Source organism: Petaurus breviceps, unplaced genomic scaffold, assembly GCF_028583685.1.
Source record: "Petaurus breviceps papuanus isolate PSGF00001 unplaced genomic scaffold, PetGlider_PUasm1.0 138, whole genome shotgun sequence".
Taxonomy (NCBI): domain Eukaryota; kingdom Metazoa; phylum Chordata; class Mammalia; order Diprotodontia; family Petauridae; genus Petaurus; species Petaurus breviceps.
This window is the reverse complement of record NW_027185694.1, coordinates 13,276,919-13,290,483: the sequence shown is the minus strand read 5'-3', so window position 1 is coordinate 13,290,483 and position 13,565 is coordinate 13,276,919. Positions and strand designations below refer to the sequence as shown.

The 13,565-nt window shown below is 38.5% G+C and overlaps 1 protein-coding gene across 4 annotated transcripts in view; it reads right to left on the bottom strand.

Annotated features, from left to right (window-relative positions):
- Window positions 1-13,565, bottom strand: part of INVS (inversin) — a 236,964-nt gene that overhangs the window by 88,395 nt on the left and 135,004 nt on the right. For all 4 annotated transcript variants that reach the window (XR_011171998.1, XM_069105795.1, XM_069105785.1 and 1 more), the window contains exons 4-6: window positions 9,047-9,220; window positions 7,434-7,601; window positions 3,989-4,169 (exon numbers count right to left, since the gene is read on the bottom strand). Coding sequence is in view for 3 of the 4 variants with exons in the window: in XM_069105795.1 (XP_068961896.1) it covers window positions 3,989-4,169; window positions 7,434-7,601; window positions 9,047-9,220 (523 nt within the window). In the remaining variant the exon portion in view is untranslated. The remainder of the gene's footprint in view (window positions 1-3,988; window positions 4,170-7,433; window positions 7,602-9,046; window positions 9,221-13,565) is intronic.

Genomic DNA, 13,565 nt, shown 5'->3' with positions numbered 1-13,565 from the left:
AACTAGGCTGCCAATGTTTTATTGCCTCAATACATGGAAAGCCAAAAATCTGAAAGGAAAAAAAAAAGAAAGCACTATCGCTACCCAGGGAGCTATGCTTAACCTAGTGCTCTATTAAGAGCTGGTATCTAGCAAATTTATTATGGCGGTCAGAGTCTGGTTGGGACCTGTTACCCTGCCTTCCTACCACAGATGAAAGTTAGTGATATTCTATGGAAAAGTGGGTCTATTTTGTTGCTTCTATTTCCATGGAAAATCAACAAAAGATTCTGTGTTGTTCTATTTCCCCAAGAGGAAAGCATTCTTATCAATTATTTGGGGTTTATTTTAATGTGAACTTATAGTCTTGCTTCTTGTCTACAAAGTTATGATAAAGGAAATAAACAGAATGCAAAGAAAAGAAAGGGAACAAACAAACAGTCAAAAGGTATTATCCTTGGCAACTATGCATGAGATTATGTGACATAAATTGGTGGTTTCAGAACCAGTTCCCAGGAAACATGACTTGTAGGAATGAGTACAAGCTGTTCAGCAGAGGCAAAAGACCTAAAATGGATCTGAAGTCTGCATTTCCAGTGCAGGGAACATTTACAGGTCAGGAGGCTGACGACAAGAGAGAAACAAACCATACTGATAGCAGGGTTGGGTAAAAGAAACAAAATTGAAAATTATTTGGTTAAATCATTTGTGGGCCAAAACCAACAAGATGAAATTTAACACAGATGAAAAGTTCTACATTTTGGTTTGAAATAATGAATTATATAACATAAAATGAGAGAGAGTGGGAGTCATTTGTACAAAAAAAATGGGAGAGAAGTTCAGTTAGTCACAAGTTCAATAAGCAATGAAGTATGAGACAGCTACAGGAAAAAAATGAAATATAGTATACTATGTAATAATTCCACTGCATTCTGTGTTGGTCAAACCACAGTTGGAATATTACATTTAGTTCTGGCATCACGTTTTAAGAAGTTTCCAAAGCAAGGAAACCAAGATAATAAGAAATTTTGACATCCTATCATTAACCAGTGTGGCATAGTGGTAGGAGCTTGGGGGTGGGAGGGCTCAACAGACTATGATTCAAGTCTGGTTCCACAACTTATTTGCTATGTGTTCTGGGACAGCTCCCCTCATCTTTATGTCCTATCATTCATATACCTTCTGCCATCATCTTCTCTTTCACCTCTGACTCAAATGATGAAGAAGCCGTCCTTACCAAGGCTAACCCCTCTACCTGCTTAAGTGATCCCATTCCATTCTCCAACAGACTGCTCCCTCTGTCATTCCCACTCTAAACACTTATTTTCAATCTTTCCCTTCTGGTTCATTTCTTGGCTACAAACATGCCCATTCTCCCTCGTCCTGAAAAACCCTCACTTGATCTTTCTATCACTACTAACTATTGTGCTATATTTCTTCTGCCCTTTGTAGCTAAATTTGAAAAGTTGCTGTTCTTTGGTTGTATTTAGTTCTTCATGGTCCCATGGACACTAGGCTCTTTTGTCCTCCACTATCTCTCAAAGTCTGCCCTGGTTCATGTTGATTGTTTCCTCGACATTATCTATTCATCTCATCCTCTGCCATCCCCTTTTCCTTTTGCCTTCAATCTTTCCCAATATCAGGTTATTTTCCAATGAGTCCCATCTTCTCATTATGTGTTCAAAGTATTTTAAGCTTCGGTATTTGATGTTCCAATGAAGAGCCTGAATTAATTTCTTTAAGTATTGACTGATTTGATCTCCTCGCTGTTCAAGGGACTCTCTAACTTAAAAAGACTATCAACAACAGGAGCCTTTGTTTTCTCTCCTTCCACTCTCTTCTTAACCCCTTATCATCCATCTTCCAACCTTATTCTACTTAAACTGCTCTCTTCAAAGTTAACAATGATCTCTTAGCTGGCAGATCCAATGGCCATTTTTTGGTTCTCACTCTCCTTGACCTCTCTGTAGCCTCTGATACTGTTGATCACTCTCTCTTCACTCTGGGTTTTTGGTATACTCATGTCTCCTGGTCCTTCTCCAACCTCAATTGCTCCTTCTCAGTCTCCTCTGCTGGATTCCCTAAAACCATATTACACCTTCTATCTAGAGGTGCCCACAGGGTTCTGTCCTGGGCTCTCTTCTCCTCTTCCTCTATACTAACTTGTGAACCATTTCACTTGTAGAACACTCATCAGCTCCTATGGATTTAATTACCATTTCTGGGCTGGTGATTCTCAAATCTACCCTTCCTGCCCCAGCCTCTCTCTCTGCCTGACCAATATCACATCTCCAACTGGCTGTCAAACATCTCCAACTGGATGTCCAGTAGACAGCTTAAAACTAAACATGTCCGAAACAGAACTCATTGTCTTTCCCCCTAAACTGGGTCAGGGCAGAGGGGGTGTGGGACTGGGGGGAAGACCTGTGGCCTTGAGGCCACATGTGACCCTCTCGGTCCTCAATCGTGGCCCCCCTTTGACAGAATCTAAACTTCACAGAACAAATTCCCTTAATAAAAGGATTTGTTCTGTAAAACTTGGACTCAGTCAAAAGGCTACACTCAAGGACCTAGAAGGCCTCTTTTGGCCTCGAGGCCACAGGTTCCCCACCCCTTCCTCCTATAGTTTCTCTTACTGTAGAAGACAACACCATCCTCCCAGTCTCTGGCTCACAACCTAGGAACCATCATGTATTCCTTGCTATCTCTCCCAGCCCGTGTCCAATCTGTTTTGCCAAGACCAATTGATTTTACTTTTGTAACATTTCTCAAATCCTCCCCTTTCTCTCCTCTGTCTGCCTCAGCTACCTGAACTGTAAAATGGGGATAATAATACCATCTGCCTCCCAAGGTTATTGTGAGGATAAAATGAGATAATATTTCTTTCCTTTTTTTTTTTTTTTATTATTTTTCTTTTTGCTTTTTGGAGGGCATTTGGGGTTAAGTGACTTGCCCAAAGTCACCCGGCTAGGAAGTGTGTCAAGCATCTGAGGCTGTATTTGAACTCAGGTCTTCCTGATTCTAGGGCCCGTGCTCTATTCAATGCGCCACCTAGCTACCCCTGAGATATTTCTAAAAGCCCTTAGTATGGTCTCTGGCCCATAGTAGGTGTTTAACAGATACCCATTTCCTTCCTTCTATATTTTAGAGGCAGCTAGGTAGTGCAGTGGGTAGAGCACTGGGCCTGGAAATGAGGAAGACCCAAGTTCAAATCCAATCTTGGACACTTAGTAACTTTGTGACCTTGAGCAAGTCACTTAACCTCTGTCTGCCTTTGTTTTCTCAACCGTAAAATGGTGACAGTAATAGTACCTACCTCCTGGGATTGCTATGAGGATCAAATAAGATAACTGCAAAATGTAGTGCTAAAATGTAATACATGCTAGCTGCTATTACTAATATGTGTATGTATAAGCCATAAATAATGACCATGACAATGATGTTCTCAAGCTCTTGTTCAGTTAAATATAGAGACCTGGTGTTGCGTTTAAAACAAGTGTGAGAAATTATTTTGTAGGGGACAAATTCCTATCATATAACCTGAAACAAACTCTAGTTCCACAAAACATACATACATACGTACACACATATATTAATGTATGTGTGTGTGTGTGTGTGTGTGTGTGTGTGTGTGTATAAATGAATAGGTCTTCTTTCCACAAGACTTGCCCAAGGTCACACAGCTAGTAAGTACATAAAGCGTCTGAGGCTGGATTTGAACTCAGTTCCTCCTGACTCCAGGGCTGGTGCTCTATTCATTGCACCATCTAGCTGCCCCTGGCATTATTTTCCAATATGTACCTGTATATTTTTTCTCTTTCAAAGAAATCCCATTTGGGGCATCAGCTTATATATCAAGGGGCAGCCTGATTTGGGTCATTATAATATTTGGAAGAAGATTTCAGCATGAACCGATTGAAAAGTTAAACATGGCAATGGGCAGGAGCTTCGTTTGGTGAGAGGTAAGAGGGAGAACATCAACTGGTGTTTTCACTCTTGTTAAACTTACCCAGTAAGGCAGCCCAGTGAAGGGGTGTCCGAAACAAGTTATCATAAGATGTAATGTTGCAGCTTTCATAGGAAGTCAACACGTCAACCACCGTCACATTCCCATCAGCAACGGCGAAGTGAAGAGGGGTCCGCCCTTCATAGTCCTGCCAGTTCAGCAAAGATTCAGTTGGAGCGGCATCCTGTGTTTAAATGAACAGAGGCGTGAGGCACACATGGAATACTGACGGAGTCTTCCAAGCAGGGACTCTCCTTTTGGCTTTCTTCGTATCTCCAGTGCTTACTGCAGAGTTTAGCATACAAAAAGCACTTAATGAATGCTTGTGGGCTGATACATAAAACTACAAATGCTATATTGTTTTCCCCCAAAGAGCCTTCTACTAGCCTTCCTTTAGTATTAGCATGAAATAATAACTGCAATAACAATAACTAGCATTGATACAGTGTTTCACTGTTTGCAAAGTTCTTTATATATGGTATTTCATTTGATCCTCACAACAACACCATAAGATATGTGTTATTATTATTCCCATTATGTACAGATGAGGAAACTGACCTTGGGAGGAGTTGAGGGACTTGAATGAGTGTTATAAGGCTAGTAAGATTCTGAGGCAGAATTTGAACTCAGATCTTCCTGATTTCAAGCCACAAACTGTAGCCACTGTGCCACTCAGATGCTTTTAAGACTTAAAGAGCATAATCTCACCCCTGAAACTACTTTACCTCTTCAAAATATAGACCTGGACCTCAACTATTGATGGCGTGTGTGCCCAGGGTGGAATGAGACACTATCCACAGGGGCATGACTGAGACCATCCCTTGGCAGAACTTCCAAGTGGGTGACCTTTATAATTAAGACGTTAGCAGAGAATAGCTGAAGGATGTGATCCTTTTCTAGAAATGTCTATCTTAAAAAAAAGTTTTCCTGGAGGCTTAAAAACCAATGGAATGAATTCAATTTGACAAACATTTATCAATCCCTCACAAATGAAATGATATATGTAAAATGTCTTACAAGCCTTGAAGTGCTAAAAAAAAAAAAAAGGAAATTTAATTTAACAAAAAAGAGAGTTAAGACCACTGTTGCGGAGACTGCAGGAAAGTATAAGTATTAGATGAAATCTCTGAAAAGCAGATTTTAAAATTCAACAAACATTCATTAAGTAATTGCTGGGTAGAGCTCTATAGTAAGTACTGGAAAGACACTAGACTTTTAAAGAAGACATAGATTTTTTGTATCCCCAGCTTTTAGCACAGTGTCTAACACATGGTTTAGTTATGTCCCATTCTTCATGACTCCATTTGGGGTTTTCTTGTCAAAGATACTGGAGTGATTTGTCATTTCCTTCTCCAGCTCATTTTACAGATGAGGAAACTGAGGCAAACAGGGTTAAGTGACTTGCCTAGGGTCACACAGCTAATATGTGTCTGAGTCCAGATTTGAACTCAGGAAGATGAGTCTTCCTGACTCAGCCCCAGCACTGTATTCACTATGCCACCTTATATGCATCCATCATATAGTAGGTACCTAATAAATGTTTATTATTGATCAATCCCTGCCATAATAGAATGCACAGTCTAGAGTCAAGTGAAGAAGCATTTATTAAGTACCTACTATGTACACATGGCAGATGGTTAATGTTGACTGATTAATAGGTACTGGGAAAAGCATTGGGGATACAAAAAAAGGCCACCCCACCCCTGCAAATGGTCCCTGTTATCGAGGAGTTCACAGACTAATAGGGGAGATAATAGGAAAACAACTATATACAAACAACAGGCAGGATAAATTAGAGATGACAAAAAATAGAAAGTACTAACTTTAAAGGGGTATTGGGAAAGACTTCTTACAGAAGGTGGGATTTTAGGTGGGACCTTAAGGAATTCAGAGAAATTAGCAGGTGGAGACAAAGAGGAAGAGAATTCCCAGCATGAGGGACAGCCAGCCAGTCAGTAAAGATTCCTGGAGTCTGGAGATGGCATCTTCTTTATGAGGAGCAGCAAGGAAGCCAGTGTCACTGAAGCATAGAGCGTGTACAGGGGAGGAAGATGGAAAAAAGCTGGAAGGGGAGGAAGGGGCCAGGTTAGGACACAAGCACAGACAGTTATAGCACAAAGTAATATACTTAATAGTAATATATTATATGATATAGTTATAATATCGGTATGTATGGCAGCAGGAGAGGTAGTGTGGACTCATGGATACACAGAAAGCTGACTTTGGAGTCAGGAAGCCCTGAGTTCAAGTCTCCCTTCTGACACACCTTGGCTAAATGACCTGGGCTATATATATAAGGAACTTATGTTACTTCTTTCAGGTTCTAGCTCGAAAGACTTTAAGTCAATGATCTGCACTGGGAGAAGTAATTTCCTCACTGGCCACTCCCAGACAATGATGAAACCACAGCTCAGATGGAGAGAAAATCAAGTGGGTAAGAGAGGTACAAAGAAAGTGGGCAGAAGGCATGAGCCAAGAAGGGCAAAGAGGCAGGACAGTGTGGGTTGTGCATGGGGAACATCAGACAGCTACAGATACAAAATCTCAGGCTTTCAAGGCATGACCCCTTTTCCAGGGGGTTCAAAGCTGACATTTAAAGTTTTCAAATATGTGGTGCGTGTGTGTGTATCTCTATCTCTATCTATCTATCTATCTATCTATCTATCTATCTATCTATCTATCTAACACTTCTCCTCTTCCTCTCCTGTTGCTTTACCTCCCTGGAAATTCCTTCTCCCTTTTGTACTGACTGGTGACTCTCTCCCCACCATTTTAGGAAGGACCCCAGTCTTCCTTAGGAAGGACCTCTCCCCCTCCCTCCCTGCTCAGTATTAAAATGGGAGTATACACCACTGAATAACTACCCTGTGGATTGTATATTGTGAGAAATCTAGGCTGAAGATTCCTGAAAGAGAATAGGACCACATGAATAAGCCACTAGTCATTTAAATGGCCATGATTCTTGAATTTGGTATCAGATCAACACAAGGACCAGTCACAATTTCAGAGGACTGATGACAAAGCATGTTACCCATCTCCTGATAGAGGCGATCGACTAAATGTGCCAAACGAGACTCACAATTTTTTGGATGTGGTCAAATTTATCTACACATTCGTTACAAGGATTTCACTTTTCTTTTTATTTCTCTGCCACCCCTCCCCCCAATGGAGGAATGATGGGAGGGAGAGAAAATAGAATTTTTTTCATTAAAAATACATCAGAAAATTTGAAACCAAATATTTCCTCCTAATTAAAAATCACCACAGTCGTCTTCACACAATAGTTCAATGCTGAGCCCCATGTGCTTCTAGAGAAGCAAAGGGAAATTTTTTAAAATTTTTCACACCTAGGATATCAAGCATCATCCCAAGAATAAAAGGGAAAACAGAGTTCATTAAGTGTGCTTTTAAATCAAAAGAGAGATTTTAATAGAAAATATGTACTTACCAGGATACATCTGACAGTATGGACAGCACTAGGATCTTTGTGGTTAGCTGCCCAATGAAGTGGAATCTTTCCTTCAATATCAGGGATTCCAATATTGGAATCATGTTTTATTAGAAGCTTCACATGCTCTGGGTTGTTGTAATAGGCACTCCAATGCAGAGCAGTTTGCTAGAAGTGTAAAAAAAAGGCAAATATAGGTACAAAACCCATATCCATTTATTTTTAAATGGAAAGGCCATTAGACCTTATTTCTGAATAATGACTTTAAAGGAGACAAGCAACTTTCATTGAATCCAAACTTCGCAGAACAAATCCCCTTAATAAAAGAATTTGTTCTGTAAAACTCGGACTCAGTCAAAAGGCCACACCTAAGGACCTAGAAGGCCACATGTGGTCTTGAGGCTGCAGGTTCTTTACCCCTGTCCTTGGCTGTCTCCTCTCCTTTATTGCCTATTCTCCAATCTAGCCTTAATCACTGATTGGGCATTGCCACAAACAAACTGAAAACTGGGAAGGATCTTAGCTTATAAAGGTTCAGGTCTCCCACTGCATCCAGGGCCATCTTTAGTTATCCTGATCTACTTCTTGCTACTGGACCCAAGTGGCTCTGGAAGAGAAAGTAAGGCTGATGACCTTGCACATCACTGCCTCACTTAAATCTGATTCACTTGCAGGTCATGGCTTCACCTTCCTGTTGTCGTGGTTCTCTTGGAGAATGAAGGGCAAGCAACAACAATGTCCAGTGGGTTGCCAAGTCCTGTTGATTTTATCTGCACAGCACTGCTTAAACCTGTCTCCTCTCTACTCACACCCAAGTCCTCATCACCTCTTACCTGCACTATTGTAATAGTTCATCAATTTGTCTACTTGTGTCTAGTCTCCGCTCACTCTAACCCGTCCTCTACACAGCTGTTCAAATCATCTTCCTAAGGTGTAGGTCTGACTATCCCACACACATACTTTAAAAGAAGGTTCAGTGGCTTCCTTTTCCCTCTAGGATATGGTGCAAAATTTTCAGTTTGGATTTTAAGACCCGGTACAGTACAGCTCCAATCTATCTTTTCATTTTGTTTTAAATTATCCCATTTACCAATTGTGTTTTAGCCAAACTGGACTGCAAGCTGTGCTTCATAAAGGACAGACTATTACATCTACCACTTCTATGCATTTGCGTAAAATGAACTAGAATATACTCGCTCCTCATCTCTACCTCTTGGAATGATCATCTTCATCATCTAGGGCTCATCTCTGTCAGAGGTAAGATTTGAATTCCAGGTATGCTCTGACTTCAAGGCTAAACGTACCTTTCATAACACACTGCTTCCCTTTAAGAATATTACATTTCAATCTCCTGCTAAAAATCACCTTGAATAATGTGGTATATAGCAGATAGATCTTTGAGCCAGAAAGTTCTGGATTCAAATTCTCCCTTAGACACTTAACAAGCTATGACCCTAGGCAAGTCACTGACCCTGTCTCAGCCTTAGTTTCTTAATCTATAAGATGAGGACAACAATAGCACAGAATTATGAGGATCAAATGAGATGTCTACAAGTCATTTGCAAACCTTAAAGTATTTTATAAATATGAGCGATTACCATCATTATTATTACCTTATTTTTGTCCTGTGTATCCACTTCTCCTGGCGCCATAAACTTTAGCAAAAGAGCTAAACATTTAGGACTTTTATGTCGGGTTGCTAAATGCAGTGGAGTCATTTCTTCCAAGTCCTTTTGCATCCAGTTTGCTCTACGAGTGAGTAAGAGTTTCATGAAACGATAATTTCCCTAGAAAAAATAAATTGATGATAATGACAGTCCATCAATGATTTGCTAAGCAATAAACTCTAATGATTTCCCTGAAGAGATACATTTGTACAGTTACTACATCGTCCAACCCTATACATTTTAGGGACAAGGGGCTTACAAGGGCTTCCCTAAATAACTCCAGAATCATGGTAGTGTTACCATGGTAACCATGGCAAAGAACCACTTGGAATGGTACCCACTCATAGGTCAGCTAATATAACTGACTTCAGCTAAACTTTCAGGATATGTTTGTTAACTGATGGTCACTTCCTAAGTGTAGATAGTTTTGTTTTATATGGGAAAACCAAAATCCCAGTAGTGAGAGAACTAGAATAAAGATAAGGAAAAAGTCTTGTTTTTTTTTATCTCTTATTCCAGGGGGACCTTATCATACTATGCTAGTAAGAGATGCATAGGCACAATTCAAGCAATCTTTGCCCTGTCAAAAGAAAAAAGAAGGGAGTCTTCTTCTATTGGCTTCATCTTTATCCTTCCATAAACACAGGGTAAGAAGAAAGAAATGTTTGCTTGAGGGCCCAAGATTTGAGCTTATGGTACTGAATCCAGTTGCTTGGTTTGCTAAAAACAAACAAAACAAAACTTTGGCAATCTCATTCTAGTGACTTCTGAATATGGATATCACTGAATAAAAAAAATTCTAGGACATTCCTTATGAAAACAAATGTTCACTAATTGATTTGCTTTGCTGGGAACAGGGGATAAAAAAGATATAGACCATGCTGTCCAAGAACACAAAACCCAATGAGGGAGACAAGGCAGATGCACAAATCCAGGAAACATTCTGGGAAAAATTCAAGGAAGAAGAGAGTTCTCTTAGCATGAGAGAGAGGGACAAAATAAAGAAGGCTTCATGGAGGAAGTGGCAGTTAAGCTGGGTTTAAAAGGAAGAGAGAGACTTCACTAGAGAGATATGATCATGGAGGACTCTACTCCAGGTATTGGAGACAACATGAAAAAAGACATGGTGAAGGAAAAGGGCAGGCTGAAAAGAGGGATAGAAGGCTGGAATATAGTCATAGCAATAATGATAATTATAATATACATATATACATGGTGCTTTAAGGGCTTACCAAATACTTAATTCACAATAATCTTTTTAAGCACAGATGAGAAAGACATCATCATCACCGTTTAAAGATGAGCAAACAATAGACCCAGAGACATTAAATGACTTGCTCTGGTCACAAACCAATAAGTACCAGAAATAGGATTTAAACTAAATGTCTTTGGACTTTAATTTTCACATTCTTTTTATCGTATCATATGGCCTTTAATGTAGAGTAAATGAAGACAAATGAGATAAGGCTGGAAAAGCAAGTTTAATTCAAGCTGTGGAAAGCCTTGAGTGCCAGGAGAAGGAGCATATATTTTACTTAGTACCCTTAAAGATTTTTGAGAAGGATGACATGATCCCAGTTATGTGGGCAGTGGCAACAAAGAAAGACTAGAAAAGGGGCTTGGTTGGAGTCTATTACTGGGAGTAGAACAGTTAAGAAGAGATGTTATATTAAAACAATTGGTTCTTTATTTTAAATTAAAAAAAAATGATTTGGATCCACCTAACTCTACAATGATCCATTGTATCTCCCCATTTTGGCCATAGAAATACTTAAGGAAAACTGAAAAATGTAGATTTGGGAGGGGTCTTGGAGGCCATCTAGTCCAATGCCTTCATCTGTAAGATGAGGAAATGAAAACCCTAGCACATGTAGTATGTGATAGAGGTAGGATTTGAACCCAGCTTCTTCTGATGCCAAATCCAAATTCTCTCTATGCTGTATCACACCATCAAGAGAAACTTTATCAAACGCCTTCCTTATATTTAGGTGTATTATGTCTAAACAACATGGTAGAGTGGATAGAGGGCTGTCCCTAGAGTTAGGAAGACCTGTGTTCAATTTCTGTATCTGGCCTATGGGTGTTTTCCTGTGTGACCCCAGACAATTCACTCGACCTCTCTGTGTCCCAAACAACTTTCTAAGATTGTAAGTTGTGGAACAGTTAACAACCTGCATTGATAGAGAAAGTTTCTTGGTTGGCAACTCTCTGGTTGGTATAGAGTCTATACCAGGGGTAGGGAACTTGCAGTCTTGAGTAAGTATCTGAGACCAGATTTCAATTCACAAAAATGAGTCTTCCTGAGTCCAAGTCCAGGGCTCTGTATTCACTGTACTACCTCACTGACCTTAAAAGCTTATTACCTTTCCCTAAATCCATGCTAAATCCTAGTGATCATTATTTTCTCTAAGTACTCACAAATCAACCATTTAATAATCTATCCTAAAATCTTGACAACTGGTCAAATGGTCTGTCGTTTGTACTTTACTCCCTTTTCTGAAAGTCCTAACTGTTTAGTAGTATCTCACATTCTCCATAATTCCTGAAATATCATTAGCAACAGTTCAGTATCTTTATCTATGACTTTTCACTATTTTGTCATAGGAGCTGAATGCCCATGTAGGACAACTGAGTATCAATATTTATCTTGAATTTTAATTGTATGTTAATTATTTTTGGTCTATTCTTTCAGTTTGAAGATCATTCTTTTTGAGAAAAAAAGACAGAAGAAAAACAAAAAGGTGAGTGATGCTTCTCCATTTCATGCTCCATCTAGCCTAGAAAGCAGACTCATCATCCTCATTCTGCTCTTTTTTCTTCAAACATAGCAATCTTTTTGGTTGTCTGTAGTATTTTTTGCAAGCCCAGCTCATTAAGAATGTTAGCGTTAAAAGTGTTGTTTTTACAGGTACAATTTACTATTTTGTATCCATCCATTATGTCTTTTATACATGTCTTTTAAAAGCCTGAGCTCCCTATGTTACTTCATCATAACTCACATCTTCAAATAATTAGCTAAAAACCATCCCACACCTTCTACTATTTATTTTTTAAAATAATTTTTATCACTATCTTTTGTTATTTATTGCACGGATTTTCCTCTGTGTCCCTTCATAACCTCCATTCCAAAGAGCCATCCTTTGTAAGAAAGAATTTTTTTTTTTACCAAAAGAAAAAGAGGAAGAGAAAAAAATTCAGCAAAACTAATCAACAAATTGAAAAAAATCTTACATGATATGCAATATTTCACACTTGTGTACTTCCCATCTGTAAAAAGGAGTGTGTTGGGTTTGTTTTCTTACACCTCTTCTTTGAGGCCAACTTGTGCTTTGTAATTTCATATCATTTAAAATAGTTTTGTACTTGTTCTTTTGATTCACACCGTTGTACTTTAATGTTTTGTTTCCTGGCTCTGCTTACTTCACTTTGCTTCCATTCATGTAAGTCTTCCCATGATTCTTTGTATTTACCATATTCATCATTTCTTAAAACACAAGAATTCACATACCACAATTTGCTTAGCCCAACTCTGCAACTCCTCTGATGCTGACTATTCCCATCTTTTGTCATCTTTGCCATTTGGTTAGATGTGAGGAGAAACTTCAGGTTTGTTTTTATTTATATTTATCTTATTAGTGACTTGGAACATTCTTTCATTTTAAAAAATAGTTTGCAATTCTTTTGAGAACTATTTGTTGAACTCCTTTAACTGCTTACTTATTGGAGAATGGCTTTTGGTCTTATATATTTTTGTTAGTTTTCTATTTATCTTGGATACTAAATCCTTATCTGAGAAATTTGTTACAAAGATTTTTTTTCCCCAGTCAACCATTTCGCTTTCTTATCATAGATGCATTTTAATTTTGTTTGTGCAAAAGCTTTTCAATTTCATGTAATCAAAATTATCTATTTTATCTTTTGTAATTGCTGCTATCCCTTGTTTGGTTAAGAATTCATTTCCTACCCATAGCTGTGAAAGGCATACATAATCTGTTTTTTCTTCTAACTTTTTGTGGTATGATCTTTTATATTCAGGTCACATATTCATTTTGAATTTACTGTAGATTATGGTATAAGCCTGATTTTTCCAGACTGCTTTCTAGTTTTCTCAGCAGTTCTTATCACATAAGAGTTATTTCCTAAGTAATTTATGTTTTCAAGTTTATTGAACACTCGAGTATTGAGTTCCATTATTTCTGATTTTCCCTGGTTTAGTCTGTTGCATTGATCTACTTTTCTATTTTTTCAACCAATACCAAATGGTTTTGATGGTTGCCTATTTTAAAATACATTGTGAGGTTTGGAAGAGCTAGCTCCCCATCATTCCTATCTTTTTTCAATTTTCTTTTGGTATTCTAGTTCTTTTGTTCTTCCAAATGAATTTTGTTATTATTTTATTGAATTCTGTATAGTGTCCCTTTTGTAGTTTGATTGGTATAACATCAAACCTGTGAATTAATTTTGT